This window comes from Oncorhynchus mykiss, chromosome 16, assembly GCF_057628025.1.
Source record: "Oncorhynchus mykiss isolate SJ-2025 chromosome 16, ASM5762802v1, whole genome shotgun sequence".
In the NCBI taxonomy this organism is placed as follows: domain Eukaryota; kingdom Metazoa; phylum Chordata; class Actinopteri; order Salmoniformes; family Salmonidae; genus Oncorhynchus; species Oncorhynchus mykiss.
In genome coordinates this window covers 1,962,708-1,982,589 of record NC_143037.1, presented here as the reverse complement: position 1 = coordinate 1,982,589, position 19,882 = coordinate 1,962,708, and the positions used below count along the sequence as shown (strand labels likewise).

The 19,882-nt window shown below is 43.6% G+C and overlaps 1 protein-coding gene across 1 annotated transcript; it reads right to left on the bottom strand.

The window, feature by feature from the left end:
- Positions 1-12,939: 12,939 nt before the first annotated feature.
- Positions 12,940-18,509, bottom strand: LOC110491199 (interferon regulatory factor 2-binding protein 2-A). The gene is made up of 2 exons (XM_036945936.2): positions 15,198-18,509; positions 12,940-14,551 (listed from the first exon to the last, which is right to left on the bottom strand). Exons 1-2 carry the CDS (start codon positions 16,027-16,029, stop codon positions 13,794-13,796), a joined length of 1,590 nt encoding a protein of 529 aa, XP_036801831.2. The 5' UTR covers positions 16,030-18,509; the 3' UTR covers positions 12,940-13,793.
- Between the last annotated feature and the right edge of the window lie 1,373 nt (positions 18,510-19,882).

Genomic DNA, 19,882 nt, shown 5'->3' with positions numbered 1-19,882 from the left:
AGTTAGTACCATACAATATACAGGGTCAGTTAATACCATACTATATACAAGGTCAGTTAATACCATACTATATACAGGGGAGGGTTAATACCATACTATATACAGGGGAGGGTTAATACCATACTATATACAGGGTCAGTTAATACCATACTATATACAAGGAAGGGTTAATACCATACTATATACAGGGTCAGTTAATACCTTACCATATACAAGGTCAGTTAGTACCATACAATATACAGGGTCAGTTAATACCATACTATATACAAGGTCAGTTAATACCATACTATATACAGGGTCAGTTAATACCATACTATATACAGGGTCAGTTAATACCATACTATATACAGGGTCAGTTAATACCATACTATATACAGGGTCAGTTAATACCATACTATATACAGGGTCAGTTAATACCATACTATATATACACGGGAGGGTTAATACCATACTATGTACAGGGGAGGGTTAATACCTTACTATATACAGGGTCAGTTAATACCATACTATATATACAAGGGAGGGTTAATACCATACTGTATACAAGGGTGGGTTAATACCATACTATATACAGGGTCACTTAATACCATACTATATACAGGGGAGGATTAATGCCTTACTATATACAAGGGAGGGTTAATACCATACTATATACAGGGTCAGTTAATACCATACTGTATACAAGGGTCAGTCAATACCATACTATATACAGGGTCAGTTAATACCATACTATATACAGGGTCAGTTAATACCATACTATATACAGGGTCAGTTAATACCATACTATATACAGGGTCAGTTAATACCATACTATATACAGGGTCAGTTAGTACCATACTATATACAGGGTCAGTTAGTACCATACTATATACAGGGTCAGTTAGTACCATACTATATACAGGGTCAGTTAATACCATACTATATACAGGGTCAGTTAGTACCATACTATATACAGGGTCAGTTAGTACCATACTATATACAGGGTCAGTTAGTACCATACTATATACAGGGTCAGTTAATACCATACTATATACAGGGTCAGTTAATACCATACTATATACAGGGTCAGTTAGTACCATACTATATACATGGTCAGTTAGTACCATACTATATACAGGGTCAGTTAGTACCATACTATATACAGGGTCAGTTAATACCATACTATATACAGGGTCAGTTAATACCATACTATATACAGGGTCAGCTAGTACCATACTATATACAGGGTCAGTTAATACCATACTATATACAGGGTCAGTTAGTACCATACTATATACAGGGTCAGTTAGTACCATACTATATACAGGGTCAGTTAGTACCATACTATATACAGGGTCAGTTAATACCATACTATATACAGGGTCAGTTAGTACCATACTATATACAGGGTCAGTTAATACCATACTATATACAGGGTCAGTTAATACCATACTATATACAGGGTCAGTTAATACCATACTATATACAGGGTCAGTTAGTACCATACTATATACAGGGTCAGTTAGTACCATACTATATACAGGGTCAGTTAGTACCATACTATATACAGGGTCAGTTAGTACCATACTATATACAGGGTCAGTTAGTACCATACTATATACAGGGTCAGTTAGTACCATACTATATACAGGGTCAGTTAATACCATACTATATACAGGGTCAGTTAGTACCATACTATATACAGGGTCAGTTAGTACCATACTATATACAGGGTCAGTTAGTACCATACTATATACAGGGTCAGTTAGTACCATACTATATACAGGGTCAGTTAATACCATACTATATACAGGGTCAGTTAGTACCATACTATATACAGGGTCAGTTAATACCATACTATATACAGGGTCAGTTAGTACCATACTATATACAGGGTCAGTTAGTACCATACTATATACAGGGTCAGTTAGTACCATACTATATACAGGGTCAGTTAGTACCATACTATATACAGGGTCAGTTAGTACCATACTATATACAGGGTCAGTTAGTACCATACTATATACAGGGTCAGTTAATACCATACTATATACAGGGTCAGTTAGTACCATACTATATACAGGGTCAGTTAGTACCATACTATATACAGGGTCAGTTAGTACCATACTATATACAGGGTCAGTTAATACCCTACTATATACAGGGTCAGTTAGTACCATACTATATACAGGGTCAGTTAGTACCATACTATATACAGGGTCAGTTAATACCATACTATATACAGGGTCAGTTAATACCATACTATATACAGGGTCAGTTAGTACCATACTATATACAGGGTCAGTTAATACCATACTATATACAGGGTCAGTTAGTACCATACTATATACAGGGTCAGTTAATACCATACTATATACAGGGTCAGTTAGTACCATACTATATACAGGGTCAGTTAGTACCATACTATATACAGGGTCAGTTAGTACCATACTATATACAGGGTCAGTTAGTACCATACTATATACAGGGTCAGTTAATATCATACTATATACAGGGTCAGTTAGTACCATACTATATACAGGGTCAGTTAATACCATACTATACACAGGGTCAGTTAGTACCATACTATATACAGGGTCAGTTAGTACCATACTATATACAGGGTCAGTTAATACCATACTATATACAGGGTCAGTTAATACCATACTATACACAGGGTCAGTTAGTACCATACTATATACAGGGTCAGTTAATACCATACTATACACAGGGTCAGTTAATACAATACTATATACAGGGTCAGTTAATATCATACTATATACAGGGTCAGTTAGTACCATACTATATACAGGGTCAGTTAATACCATACTATACACAGGGTCAGTTAGTACCATACTATATACAGGGTCAGTTAATACCATACTATACACAGGGTCAGTTAATACCATACTATATACAGGGTCAGTTAATACCATACTATATACAGGGTCAGTTAATACCATACTATATACAGGGTCAGTTAATATCATACTATATACAGGGTCAGTTAATACCATACTATATACAGGGTCAGTTAATACCATACTATATACAGGGTCAGTTAATACCATACTATATACAGGGTCAGTTAATATCATACTATATACAGGGTCAGTTAATACCATACTATATACAGGGTCAGTTAATACCATACTATATACAGGGTCAGTTAATACCATACTATACACAGGGTCAGTTAGTACCATACTATATACAGGGTCAGTTAGTACCATACTATATACAGGGTCAGTTAGTACCATACTATATACAGGGTCAGTTAGTACCATACTATATACAGGGTCAGTTAGTACCATACTATATACAGGGTCAGTTAGTACCATACTATATACAGGGTCAGTTAATACCATACTATATACAAGGTCAGTTAATACCATACTATATACAGGGTCAGTTAATACCATATTATATACAGGGTCAGTTAATACCATACTATATACAGGGTCAGTTAATACCATACTATATACAGGGTCAGTTAATACCATACTATATACAGGGTCAGTTAATACCATACTATATACAGGGTCAGTTTATACCATACTATATACAAGGGAGGGTTAATGCCATACTATATACAGGGTCAGTTAATACCATACTATATACTGGGTCAGTTAATGCCAGACTATATACAGGGTCAGTTAATACCATACTATATACAGGGTCAGTTAATACCATAGTATATACAGGGTCAGTTAATACCATACTATATACAGGGTCAGTTAATACCATACAATATACAGTGGAGGGTTAATGCCATACTATATACAGGGTCAGTTAATACCATACTATATACAGGGTCAGTTAATACCATACTATATACAGGGTCAGTTAGTACCATACTATATACAGGGTCAGTTAATACCATACTATATACAGGGTCAGTTAGTACCATACTATATACAGGGTCAGTTAATACCATACTATATACAGGGTCAGTTAGTACCATACTATATACAGGGTCAGTTAGTACCATACTATATACAGGGTCAGTTAGTACCATATTATATACAGGGTCAGTTAGTACCATACTATATACAGGGTCAGTTAGTACCATACTATATACAGGGTCAGTTAGTACCATACTATATACAGGGTCAGTTAATACCATACTATATACAAGGTCAGTTAATACCATACTATATACAGGGTCAGTTAATACCATATTATATACAGGGTCAGTTAATACCATACTATATACAGGGTCAGTTAATACCATACTATATACAGGGTCAGTTAATACCATACTATATACAGGGTCAGTTAATACCATACTATATACAGGGTCAGTTTATACCATACTATATACAAGGGAGGGTTAATGCCATACTATATACAGGGTCAGTTAATACCATACTATATACTGGGTCAGTTAATGCCATACTATATACAGGGTCAGTTAATACCATACTATATACAGGGTCAGTTAATACCATAGTATATACAGGGTCAGTTAATACCATACTATATACAGGGTCAGTTAATACCATACAATATACAGTGGAGGGTTAATGCCATACTATATACAGGGTCAGTTAATACCATACTATATACAGGGTCAGTTAATACCATACAATATACAGTGGAGGGTTAATGCCATACTATATACAGGGTCAGTTAATACCATACTATATACAGGGTCAGTTAATACCATACTATATACAAGGTCAGTTAATACCATACTATATACAGGGTCAGTTAATACCATACTATATACAAGGTCAGTTAATACCATACTATATACAGGGTCAGTTAATACCATACTATATATACACGGGAGGGTTAATACCATACTATATACAGGGTCAGTTAATACCTTACCATATACAAGGTCAGTTAGTACCATACAATATACAGGGTCAGTTAATACCATACTATATACAAGGTCAGTTAATACCATACTATATACAGGGGAGGGTTAATACCATACTATATACAGGGGAGGGTTAATACCATACTATATACAGGGTCAGTTAATACCATACTATATACAAGGAAGGGTTAATACCATACTATATACAGGGTCAGTTAATACCTTACCATATACAAGGTCAGTTAGTACCATACAATATACAGGGTCAGTTAATACCATACTATATACAAGGTCAGTTAATACCATACTATATACAGGGTCAGTTAATACCATACTATATACAGGGTCAGTTAATACCATACTATATACAGGGTCAGTTAATACCATACTATATACAGGGTCAGTTAATACCATACTATATACAGGGTCAGTTAATACCATACTATATATACACGGGAGGGTTAATACCATACTATGTACAGGGGAGGGTTAATACCTTACTATATACAGGGTCAGTTAATACCATACTATATATACAAGGGAGGGTTAATACCATACTGTATACAAGGGTGGGTTAATACCATACTATATACAGGGTCAGTTAATACCATACTATATACAGGGGAGGATTAATGCCTTACTATATACAAGGGAGGGTTAATACCATACTATATACAGGGTCAGTTAATACCATACTGTATACAAGGGTCAGTCAATACCATAATATATACAGGGTCAGTTAATACCATACTATATACAGGGTCAGTTAATACCATACTATATACAGGGTCAGTTAAAACCATACTATATACAGGGTCAGCTAATACCATACTATATACAGGGTCAGTCAATACCATACTATATACAGGGTCAGTTAATACCATACTATATACAGGGTCAGTCAATACCATACTATACACAGGGTCAGTCAATACCATACTATATACAGGGTCAGTTAATACCATACTATATACAGGGGAGGATTAATGCCATACTATATACAGGGTCAGTTAATACCATACTATATACAGGGGAGGGTTAATGCCATACTATATACAGGGTGAGTTAATACCATACTATATACAGGGGAGGGTTAATGCCATACTATATACAGGGTCAGTTAATACCATACTATATACAGGGTCAGTTAATACCATACTATATACAGGGTCAGTTAATACCATACTATATACAAGGTCAGTCAATACCATACAATATACAGGGTCAGTTAATACCATACTATATACAGGGTCAGTTAATACCATACTATATACAGGGTCAGTTAATACCATACTATATACAGGGTCAGTTAATACCATACTATATACAGGGAGGGTTAATGCCATACTATATACAGGGTCAGTTAATACCATACTATATACAGGGGAGGGTAAATACCATACTATATACAGGGTCAGTTAATACCATACTATATACAGGGTCAGTTAATACCATACTATATACAGGGGAGGGTTAATACCATACTATATACAGGGTCAGTTAATACCATACTATATACAAGGGAGGGTTAATACCATACTATATACAGGGTCAGTTAATACCATACTATATACAGGGTCAGTTAATACCATACTATATACAAGGGAGGGTTAATACCATACTATATACAGGGTCAGTTAATACCATACTATATACAAGGGAGGGTTAATACCATACTATATACAGGGTCAGTTAATACCATACTATATATAGGGTCAGTTAATACCATACTATATACAGGGTCAGTTAATACCATACTATATACAAGGTCAGTCAATACCATACAATATACAGGGTCAGTTAATACCATACTATATACAGGGTCAGTTAATACCATACTATATACAGGGTCAGTTAATACCATACTATATACAGGGTCAGTTAATACCATACTATATACAGGGAGGGTTAATGCCATACTATATACAGGGTCAGTTAATACCATACTATATACAGGGGAGGGTAAATACCATACTATATACAGGGTCAGTTAATACCATACTATATACAGGGTCAGTTAATACCATACTATATACAGGGGAGGGTTAATACCATACTATATACAGGGTCAGTTAATACCATACTATATACAAGGGAGGGTTAATACCATACTATATACAGGGTCAGTTAATACCATACTATATACAGGGTCAGTTAATACCATACTATATACAAGGGAGGGTTAATACCATACTATATACAGGGTCAGTTAATACCATACTATATACAAGGGAGGGTTAATACCATACTATATACAGGGTCAGTTAATACCATACTATATATAGGGTCAGTTAATACCATACTATATACAGGGTCAGTTAATACCATACTATATACAAGGGAGGGTTAATACCATACTATATACAGGGTCAGTTAGGACCATACTATATACAGGGTCAGTTAGTACCATACTATATACAGGGTCAGTCAATATCATACTATATACAGGGTCAGTTAATACCATACTATATACAGGGTCAGTTAATACCATACTATATACAGGGTCAGTTAATACCATACTATATACAGGGTCAGTTAATACCATACTATATACAGGGTCAGTTAATACCATACTATATACAGGGGAGGGTTAATATCATACTATATACAAGGTCAGTTAATACCATACTATATACAGGGTCAGTTAATACCATACTATATACAGGGTCAGTTAATACCATACTATATACAGGGTCAGTCAGTACCATACTATATACAGGGTCAGTTAATACCATATACAGGATCAGTTACTACCATAATATATACAGGGTCAGTTATTACCATACTATATACAGGGTCAATTAATACCATACTGTATACAGGTTCAGGTAATACCATACTATATACAGGGTCAGCCAGTACCACACTATATACAGGCTCAGTTCAATACCATACTATATACAGGGTCAGTTAATACCATACTATATACAGGGTCAGTTAATACCATACTATATATAAGGTCAGTTAATACCCTACCAAGCATTTCACGGTAAAATCTACACTAGTTGTATGAGGACACATTTGTATTGATTTGATTTAACCCACCAATAGCAGACATTAGGAAGATGTAGGCTCCACCTATAGCAGACCTTACCACGAGGTAGATGAAAGCTAACCCACCTATTGCAGACCTTACCACCAGGAAGGTGAAAGCTAACCCACTTATAGCAGACCTTACCACCAGGAAGGTGAAAGCTAACCCACCTATAGCAGACCTTACCACCAGGAAGGTGAAAGCTAACCCACCTATAGCAGACCTTACCACCAGGAAGGTGAAAGCTAACCCACCTATAGCAGACCTTACCACCAGGAAGGTGAAAGCTAACCCACCTATAGCAGACCTTACCACCAGGAAGGTGAAAGCTAACCCACCAAGGTGCCATGCTAACCATCAAGGAGGAATTCTCTCTATCCTTCAGATGGATTCAGCCTTCAGAGCCACGCCTGTAACCTTGTTGCTCGTTAGGACTCCATACAGCTCCCATTGCAGAGAGGACAAGCCGTTATGACTAGTGTCTCAGGAGCCATGGCCAGGCCTCAGAGAAGACAAGCTGTTATGACAAGTCTCTCAGGAGCAACGGCCAGGCCTCAAGTAACTCCAAAGGGATCGTGTGATTGATGTAAAAAGAGGCCGATTGGAGCGTGTCCTTGATTCAACACTGTCTGCCTGCTGTGACCTGGTTTCCATTGACAGGCCTAAAATTAACCAGCACATTCACTTATACTGAAGAGAGAGAAGCAGAGGAAAAGGCAGAGAGAAGCAGAGAAGCAGAGAAAAAGGCAGAGAGTGGCAGAGAGAGGCAGAGAGAGAGAGAGAGAGAGAGAGAGGCAGAGAGAGGCAGAGGCTATACCAGAGACATGTGGACCAGATTCTGTTTTTGCACGCCTCTGTCCATTTATATTTGTCTCTTTCTCTCCCTCTCACTCTCTATCTCTCTCCCTCTCTCTCTCTCCTCACTCTCTCTCTCCTTCTCTCCCTCTCTCTCTCTCCTTCTCTCCCTCTCTCTCTCTCCTTCTCTCCCTCTCTCTCTCTTCTTCTCTCCCTATCTCTCTCTCCTTCTCTCCCTCTCTCTCTCTCCTTCTCTCTCTCTCTCCTTCTATCCCTCTCTCCCTCTCTCTCTCTCCTTCTCTCCCACTCTCTCTCTCTCTCCTTCTCTCCTCACTATCTCTCCCTCTCTCTCTCCTTCTCTCCTCACTCTGTCTCCTTCTCTCCCTCTCTCTCTCCTTCTCTCCCTATCTCTCTCTTCTTCTCTCCCTCTCACTCTCTATCTCTCTCCCACTCTCTCTCTCTCTCTCTCCTTCTCTCCCTCTCTCTCTCTCCTTCTCTCCCTCTCTCTCTCTCTCCTTCTCTCCCTATCTCTCTCTCCTTCTTACTTCCTCTCTCTTTCTCATTCATGGGTGATTACAGCATGGCTTTGATGAATAGTTCTAAAACATAGAATATACACAGATTACTGAGATAGCCAGGCCACACCTGCAAAATGTTGCCCTCTACCACCTTGCATATAATGTGTGTGTGTGCGTGTGTGTGTGTGCGTGCGTGCGTGCGTGCGTGCGTGCGTGTGTGTGTATGATACAATATGTAGTCAACATATATGGCTGAGGCAGACACATATAATGTGTGTGTGTGCGTGTGTGTGTGTGTGTGTGCGTGCGTGCGTGCGTGTGTGTGTATGATACAATATGCAGTCAACATGTATGGCTGAGGCAGACACATATAATTGTCACATGAGGTGTAGTAGATTGAATAACTTTTGGCTTAATGGTTTTGTTCTAACATGGTTCATGAATAACATTCCACCCATGAGGCCACTAGGTCATGTGACTGCAGGAAAGGAAAGGACTACTGTCTCAGCTACCAGAACTGACTTTTTCCAGTCAGAACATGGCCTGTAAGACAACGTGACTTTTGATCCAAGGAACGAGACGGGCATACAAACTAGAGGTCGACCGATTAATCGGAATGGCCGATTAATTAGGGCCGATTTCAAGTTTTCATAACAATCGGAAATCGGTATTTTTGGGCACCGATTTCCGATTATTTAAAAAATTGCATTTTTAAAAACATTTTTTTTTTATAGCTTTTATTTAACTAGGCAAGTCGGTTAAGAACACATTCTTATTTTCAATGACAACCTAGGAACAGTGGGTTAACTGCCTGTTCAGGGGCAGAACGACAGTTTTTCACCTTGTCAGCTCGGGATCAAATATTGCAACTTTACACTTAACTAGTCCAATGCTCTAACCATTGCACTCCACGAGTAGCCTGCCTGTTACACGAATGCAGTAAGCCAAGGTAAGTTGCTAGCTAGCATTAAACGTATCTTATAAAAAACAATCAATCATAATCACTAGTTATAACTACTGATCCAGTTTAGCAGGCAATATTAACCAGGTGAAATTGTGTCACTTCTCTTGCGTTCATTGCACGCAGTCAGGGTATATGCAACCGTTCTGGGTCGCCTGGCTCATTGCAAACTAATTTTCCAGAATTGTACGTAATTATGACATAACATTGAAGGTTGTGCAATCTAACAAGAGTATTTAGACTTAGGGATGCCACCCGTTAGATAAAATACGGAACGGTTCCGTATTTCAATGAAATAATAAACGTTTTGTTTTCGAAATGATCGTTTCCGTAATCGATTATATTAATGACCAAAGGCTCGTAATTCGGTGTGTTATTATGTTATAATTAAGTCTGATTTGGTAGAGCAGTCTGACTGAGCAGCAGCAGGCCCGTGATCATTCATTCAAACAACACTTTTGTGCGTTTTGCCAGCAGCTCTTTGCAAGCAGAGCGCTGTTTATGACTTCAAGCCTATCAGCCTTATGGTGTAACCAATGTGAAATGGCTAGCTAGTTAGCTGGGTGTGCGCTAATACTGTTTCAAACGTCACTCGCTTTTAGATTTGGAGTAGTTATTCCCCTTGCTCTGCAAGGGCCGCGGTTTTTGTGGAGCGATGGGTAACGATGCTTCGAGTGTGGCTGTTGTCGATGTGTTCCTGGTTCGAGCCCAGGGAGGGGCGAGGAGGGGGACGGAAGCTATACTGTTACACTGGCAATACTAAAGCGCCTATAAGAACATCCAATAGTCAAAGGTACAAATGGTATAGAGAGAAATCGTCCTATAATTCCTATAATAACTACAACCTAAAACTTCCTACCTGGGAATATTGAAGTCTCATGTTAAAAGGAACCACCAACTTTCATATGTTCTCATGTTCTGAGCAAGGAACTCAAACGTTAGCTTTCTTACATGGCACATATTGCACTTTTACTTCTCCAACACTTTGTTTTTGCATTATTTAAACCAAATTGAACATGTTTCATTATTTATTTGAGGCTAAATTGATTTTATTGATGTTTTATATTAAGTTAAAATAAGTGTTAATTCAGTATTGTTGTAATTGTCATTATTACAAATCAAAACATTGGCCGGTTAATCGTTATCGGCTGTTTTGGTCCTCCAATAATCAGTATCGGTATCGGCGTTGAAAAATCATAATCGGTCGACCTCAAATACACACACACACACACACACACACACACACACACACACACACACACACACACACGCTGTAGTAGCAGTAGTAGTGCCCCTGTAGACTACAGATAAGGATCTCTGAGATGTAGCTTCCATAAAGAATATTTACAGCTTTATCTCTTCAACCGCCACCTCAATGTGACTTGTCACTCAACCTGACTAACATGTTTCTAACACCTCAGTCAATAAAACAGTTGATATTGTTGTTGTTGTTCCATGGAAACTGACAATATTCTGCTGATTGGTTGGTCTTTCGGTTTGACTGATATGGGGTCCAGCTGGTTTTGTCTTTCCTGTCACCTCTTTGTCCCTGAGCAGGGCTCAGGATGATCAATGGTTAGTGAAAAGGCCACAGGGGTGCTAAAAGAGAAAGAGAGAGACGACTCCACCCCCTTCTCTCTGACCGACTCCACCCCCTCTGACCGACTCCACCCCCTTCTTTCTGACCGACTCCACCCCCTTCTCTCTGACCGACTCCACCCCCTTCTCTCTGACCGACTCCACCCCCTTCTCTCTGACCGACTCCACCCCCTCTGACCGACTCCACCCCCTTCTCTCTGACCGACTCCACCCCCTTCTCTCTGACCGACTCCACCCCCTTCTCTCTGACCGACTCCACCCCCTCTGACCGACTCCACCCCCTTCTTTCTGACCGACTCCACCCCCTTCTCTCTGACCGACTCCACCCCCTTCTCTCTGACTGACTGACTGAATAACTTGCATGGCTTCCTCCGTATACTGTACATGTCTGCATCCCAAATGGTACCATATCCCCTATATAACGCACTACTTTTGACCAGGACCCAATGGTTGAGCACTACAGGAAATAAGGTCCCATTGGGGACATATCGGACCATGTGCTGCTGACTGCTGAACACACAAACATCAGATCAGACCACAGATAGACGACAAAACTGGGACACGTGGGGGCATTGTAGACGAACACACATACTGCCTAGGCTATGGCTAAGCACGTGCTCCACAAAAGAAAGTCATTGCTCAAGGCATATGAGGAAACAAGCTGCATTATCAGCAAATAACAACTGAAAGATAGTTAGAACAGGATGTCAGAGTGAGATTTGTCTACTGAGAGGATCGGTGTAGTTGGAAAAGGATGTCAGAGAGAGAGATCTCTACTGAGAGGATCGTGTAGTTGGAGCAGGATGTCAGATAAAGGAAATGTCTACTGAGAGGATCTCTGAAGTTGGAGCAGGATGTCAGGGAGAGAGATCTCTACTGAGAGGATTGGTGTAGTTGGAAAAGGATTTCAGAGAGAGAGAGAGAGATCTCTACTGAGAGGATTGGTGTAGTTGGAGCAGGAGGTCAGGGAGAGAGATGTGTACTTGTCTACTCTGTTATCTCGACTTAGTATGAACAAGTTTGTCCTTGTGCAGAATACAGAAAACATGCTGCGTTGCAATTCTAGTTTGGCGGCGGTGTGCGCAGACTGACAACCCAGATCAGTGTGTCATTACACTTGAATGTAAATTGGGAAACTTCATATAACAATAAGGTGCTATTTATCCACTTCACAAAGTGGTGTCTCAACGGCAATCCTTCAAAGAAAGCAACCTCAGACACTCAGTTCTTCATACAAGATCACAAATTGTATTTCGGCAATTATTTTTTTTGAAACAAGTGCATATACACATTACAGTTAAATGATTTCAGTTGGATGCTAAGTGTTTACAGAGAGAGAGGCTAGTCATCATCAGTCACATTCTACGTTTTGAAAAGGAACCGCTATCAGACAGGTCACGTCCCAAACAACCACCCCTGTACCTTACATAAAGCACTAGTCTTGACCAGAGAGCCCTATGGGTTTCCCCTAGGGGGTTCTGGTTAAAAAGCAGTGCATTGCATAGGGAATAGGGTGCCATTTGAGATGTAAACTTAGAAGTACATCGACAAAGAGGGACCAAGAAGAGTCCTATTTTATTATGATTACATACCTTCATCTTCAAAAATATACACACACAATGTATTCCAAAAAAATCTAAAAACATTACAGCCATGTTTTACTGAAGAATACAGTAGTCCCTTCGGTTTGGGTCCACTATAAACATAGTCCATTAGTTTGCTTGGATGGTATGCAGTAGTCCCTTCGGTTTGGGTCCACTATAAACATAGTCCATTAGTTTGCTTGGATGGTATACAGTAGTCCCTTCGGTTTGGGTCCACTATGTACATAGTCCATTAGTTTGCTTGGATGGTATGCAGTAGTCCCTTCGGTTTGGGTCCACTATAAACATAGTCCATTAGTTTGCTTGGATGGTATGCAGTAGTCCCTTCGGTTTGGGTCCACTATGTACATAGTCCATTAGTTTGCTTGGATGGTATGCAGTAGGTATGTGGTATTTGTATATTTATATAGTTGTATTTGAACTCCCCCCCCCCTCCCCCCCGACAACAATCCCTTCCACATGTTGAAAATGGAAATCAAGTATCCCTCTCTTTTTTTACTTTGACGTCCCCTGCAAGGATGGTGGCGATTTCTCCTTGCATGAAAGCCCATGGTACGTTAGAGCCGACCAACGGGCACTTCTCCCCGCTGGGACAGTACACCTCCCCGGTGGCGCCTTGCTGTTTGATGCTCTGCCGCGAACACGGGAAGCAGAACTTGTGCGAGGGAACCGACGGACACTGAACAAAGTGCGTGTCCTCTAACCTCTCGTGACAGAGCGTGCAGCAGAGGGGTACGCTCCCGGGTACTGACGGGTCCGGAATGCTTTGAGGTCCGTGCCCTTGGTCCACGCCTCCTCCTGACACGTGAGTTGTCCCCGCGCCACCAGTACCATCTCTCCCCTGTCCAAGCCGCCGGTTCTGGTTCATGGAGGAGGGCGAGAGCGGGCTGCTGCTGTTGCGGCGCGTGGTGGAGTGGACCTGGTTCCCGTCTTTGGGCGAGCTGTTCCCGCCACCACCGGCGTTGTCTGCCGCGAGGATCAGCGCCGCCATTGGGGACTGGCCGTTCTGCGCAGCTTCCGGTGGGGTGGTGCGTGAGTGGGGGGATATGGTGGGGACGGAGGAGAAGCTTGGTGGTGGTCCCGGGGGCATTTTATGTCCGTCACGGTCAGATGGTGGACCCGGTAACCACTGCTGTCTGTCCTCTCCGTTATGCTTGGCGGCGGTTCCCTCTCGCTCTCCCTCCGGTTCCGGCGATGCTTTCCTCTTCATAGTCCGCGGGTGTTTTCCCCTGTCTGAAGGAAAGAAAGAAAGGGTTAAACGTGAAGAAGGCTGAGACACAACATGCTGATCAATACTGAGAAGAAACACTTCCCTTGTTGCATAACGCAAAATAATACAAAACAACAACATTATCTCATTCAGTAGTAGGAGTCATTCTTCTATGATTTAAAAAAATAAACAAATATGAACCTTCATGTAACCAGGGAAACCTAGATAAATAAACACTCACTAAATAATAAAAAGGCACTCATATGCATGTTAAAATGGACTGAGTTTGTGTCATGAGACATGGAAATGTGATCTATCTACTTCATTTGAATGGTAGTGCCTAAAGGGTGAACATGTGAAATACTTTCCATCGGCTGAGGCATATTAGGCCACAAATGACGTATAATAAGTATGTTGCAAAACGTTCATTAATTAACAGGCAGAATTATCTCTAGGCTGTATGCAGGCTAGGTTACTGTACTGCTCCATTTAATGGAAAAACAACCCCAGTCAGTCAGTCAGCCTGCCAGCCAGCCAGCCAGTCAGCCAGCCAGCCAGCCAGCCAGTCAGCCAGTCAGTCAGCCAGCCATCCAGCCAGCCAGCCATCCAGCCAGCCAGTCAGTCAGCCAGCCATCCAGCCAGCCAGCCAGCCAGCCAGCCAGTACCAACCTGATTTAGAAGCTGCTGCGTTCTGTTGTTGCTCATAGCCCATCACTCTCTGTTGCATGGCGGCAGGATCCTTCTTGAACCGGTTGTCGAAGGTATGGAGAGCCATCAAGTCCCTGACCGTTTTCCCCTTGTTCATCCAGTCATCCGCCCGGGCTTTGTGGTTCTCTATCTCCGGTGTCAGGCTGTCCGGTCTGTGCTTATCCTTCTCGTGTTGCTCGATGCTTGAGAACGAGGCCGGGCGCTTACCGCCGTGCCCGTTGGGGCTACCAGCCATCAAACCGGACCCCGGGTGCCCCATCGGTCGGCCGTTAACGGCGTGCACGGAGGACATGTTCCCGTTCACCAAAGGCACTAGATTAGGAGGAACCGTGTTATTCCTGCGCGGGTTAGGGCTCTGCCGGTTAAGCTCTGGTGGATCGTCCGGTTTAGGAAATCCATTAGGTACCGGAATGCCGTTAGCCTGTCTCCCAGACTGGTACTCCGGCCCCAGCCGCGGAGGACGGTCCGATGTGGAGAGGGGGTAGCGGTCAAGGGGCTGAGGTGGTCGGGAACCGTTGTCTCCTCCAGAGCCGTGGTGATTAGCATGGATTTCTTTCCCCGAGAGCTGCTGCTGTTTAGCGGGCCCCGGAGATCTCCCCTCCTGTAAACCGTGAGCCCGCTTCAGCTGCCGGGCTGTCTCAATCACAAACTCGATCCGGTCCGCTCCTTCGTAGTTGACACAGCCCCTGCAGATAGACTCGGTAAAATCCCAGATCATAGCCCAGGGCATGCGGGGCAGGTCGCATAAATAACAAGACTGCCTTCTTGAAGCAGCTACCGTCGCGGACGACATAGCTTCCCTTTCACCGAAAAATGGACGTTAAATCTCTCTCTAACCCAGGTCTCTGTGTGTGGATATCTCCTAGTCCTTTTTAGAAATCAGACACCGTCTCTCAAAAAGAAAAATACGTCCTCTACTCCTCTCCGTCGGTCTCCTGACTATAGCAACAAACAATTAAGTTACAAACAGAAGTGCATGACAGCAGGGAGGATGTTTTTTTTAGACTACTACAACTGACGCGTCCTCTATCTGTCTCTCTTACTGCCTCGCCTACAGCCTCCGCTCAGCCCAGTCCCGGTGTGGAGAGGTGACGTCACCGCCCGGGCACCGACAACATTCTATTTACTTCATTCTTCGACGGCAGCCCCCTCAGGCGCATGCTCAGTCACGCCAGTCTCCTTCGCCCCCATTTTTTATTTATTTTATTTAATCACTACTTGAACCTTTGCCAAGAAGGTTACAACCAACCAGCCACCGCCAGATCGGGGGTGGGAGAGACGGGAACAGTGTGATTGTTGCCTTCTGCTTCAAGTTAAAACGGAAAAGATATCCACGATAAATATCCTCTTTCTAAAGAATATTCGAGTCGAAATATGCTGGATATTGTGGCAGAGAGGCCAGTGTGTTTTGTGCATTAGAGAAATGTCTAAAAGATACCATTCTGCACTCTGTTGACGCTCTATTAGAACCCAACAGTGTGTTACAACACAACATTTTCTTCAATATCAACATGATTTGGATGATAAATATAATAGAAAAGGCTACTATTGGAATGTTGGAAATATTTGAAGGTGCATTTTTCACAATATATATATATATATATATTTTAATGCGTTTGCAATGTCGTATAGGAAATCACCTTTCCCCGGTTACAGCAACTACAGCCAGACCCTTTCGATGCGTAAAATATTCCCTAAATCCCGACTATTAGGCACAATCGTTCAGTAGCTGCAACAAAGTAACACGTCCACATTTCATCCCGTTGGCGCTCCGCGTCATACCAAACCCGTAGCCCCGTCGTTACCGCAGCCTAATTCTGCTCATGAATATTCATGAGCATGCAAAAAGAATGAAAGGGTTTCATTTTCGTCAGCTTTCAGTGTGCAAATTCATATTCTAACCGTTGATCTTCGTATAGGCTACAGTAAACAACAGGGCGGTGATCTCTCTGTCCTCTGCACAGCGTACAGGCTGTTCCAGTAAACGCTATACTGTAGATGTGGGGATTTCCAGACTTGTGAAATGGGACCATAACCGGATAGCCCACTTTATCCAAGTAGGTTATAACAGGCACTGCAACATCACGTCACATCTGATGCATTTTGATGTTAACTATCGGTAAGTGGGTGGGTAGGCTACGGAAATACATTATTAATGAACCGTCAACTACACCAGTCACTCTATAAACCTAAATATTAAATGTTAGAATAATTTGCCTATTCTAATATGTCTGAAAAGCTTATCACTGAATACACCCGTGTGTAAAAGTCAAAAACATGTGCATAAAAGGTTCTTACAAGGACAATAAAGTTTCATGAATTCAAATGTAGAATTCCAGTGCTCTCCAGCAGTTGAAGAAGTGGGTGGCAGGAGGGGAGGAGTATTTTGTTTTGTCATTCCACCCGAGGCAGGGAGGCAGGGTTCATTCCACCCGAGGCAGGGAGGCAGGGTTCATTCCACCCGAGGCAGGGAGGCAGGGTTCATTCCACCCGAGGCAGGGAGGCAGGGTTCATTCCACCCGAGGCAGGGAGGCAGGGTTCATTCCACCCGAGGCAGGGAGGCAGGGTTCATTCCACCCGAGGCAGGAAGGCAGGGTTCATTCCAACAGATGCTTAGCTGGAGGGTGAGGCAATAACGCAACTGACTGAAGCCTAGCAGCTGCCAACACAGTGTGTGTGTGTGTTTGTGTGTGTGTGTGGACAAAAAGCAGGATATATTTGTGCCGCCGTGACGTTCCAAAGAGGAACTAAGATGTTTAGTCACGTACCGACCTTACGCCTCGGCCCTACCCGCCAACCAATCCACCTTACACCTCGGCCCTACCCGCCAACCAATCCACCTTACGCCTCGGCTCTACCCGCCAACCAATCCACCTTACACCTCGGCCCTACCCGCCAACCAATCCACCTTACGCCTCGGCTCTACCCGCCAACCAATCCACCTTGCGCCCCGCCTTGGCCCTACCTGTCAAACAATCCGCCTTGCGCCCCGCCTCGGCCCTACCCGCCAACCAATCCGCCTTGCGCCCCGCCTCGGCTCTACCTGCCAACCAATCCACCTTGCGCCCCGCCTCGGCCCTACCTGCCAAACAATCCACCTTGCGCCCCGCCTCGGCCCTACCCGCCAACCAATCCACCTTGCGCCCCGCCTCGGCCCTACCCGCCAACCAATCCACCTTGCGCCCCGCCTCGGCTCTACCCGCCAACCAATCCACCTTGTGCCCCGCCTCGGCCCTACCCGCCAACCAATCCACCTTGCGCCCCACCTCGGCCCTACCTGCCAACCAATCCACCTTGCGCCTCGGCCCTACCCGCCAACCAATCCACCTTGCACCCCGCCTCGGCTCTACCCGCCAACCAATCCACCTTGTGCCCCGCCTCGGCCCTACCCGCCAACCAATCCACCTTGCGCCCCACCTCGGCCCTACCTGCCAACCAATCCACCTTGCGCCTCGGCCCTACCCGCCAACCAATCCACCTTGCGCCCCGCCTCAGCCCTACCCGCCAACCAATCCACCTTGCGCCCCGCCTCGGCTCTACCTGCCAACCAATCCACCTTGCGCCTCAGCCCTACCTGCCCACCAATCCGCCTTGCGCCCCGCCTCGGCCCTACCCGCCAACCAATCCGCCTTGTGCCCCGCAAAGGCCCTCCCCGCCAACCAATCCGCCTTGTGCCCCGCCTCGGCCCTACCCGCCAACCAATCCGCCTTGCGCCCCGCCTCGGCCCTACCTGCCAACCAATCCGCCTTGCGCCCCGCCTCGGCCCTACCTGCCAACCAATCCGCCTTGTGCCACGCCTCGGCCCTACCCACCAACCAATCCGCCTTGCGCCCCGCCTCGGCCCTACACGCCAACCAATCCACCTTGCGCCCCTCCTCGTCCTGCCACTACCCTCCAACCATCCGCCTTGTGCCCCGCCTCGGCCCTACCCGCCAACCAATCCACCTTGTGCCCTGCCTCGGCCCTACCCGCCAACCAATCCGCCTTCTGCCCCGCCTCGGCCCTACCCGCCAACCAATCCACCTTGCGCCCGGCCTCGGTTCTACCCGCCAACCAATCCGCCTTGAGCCCCACCTCGGCTCTACCCGCCAACCATCCGCCTTGTGCCCCACCTCGTCTCACCCATCCAGGGAACCCTGGTTCACAGCCAGCCTGCTGTGGACATTGATGGTCTGTAGAGGACATTATGATGGTCTGTAGAGGACATTATGATGGTCTGTAGAGGACATTATGATGGTCTGTAGAGGACATTATGATGGTCTGACATTATGATGGTCTGTAGAGGACATTATGATGGTCTGACATTATGATGGTCTGTAGAGGACATTATGATGGTCTGACATTATCATGGTCTGTAGAGGACATTATGATGGTCTGTAGAGGACATTATCATGGTCTGTAGAGGACATTATGATGGTCTGTAGAGGACATTATGATGGTCTGTAGAGGATATTTAACCACAGCAAGGTGGCTGTGAATATGGTTGAATACTAACAATATAATTTTTCCCTCTGCAACCAAACAGGCAAAACAGAGACAAAGTGGTGTCGTAATTCAACGGCTCAGACAGGGCAGGGTCTACAGACAATCACAGATTATAGAGGGAAAACCAGCCATGTCGTGGACACTGACTTCTTGCTCCTGGA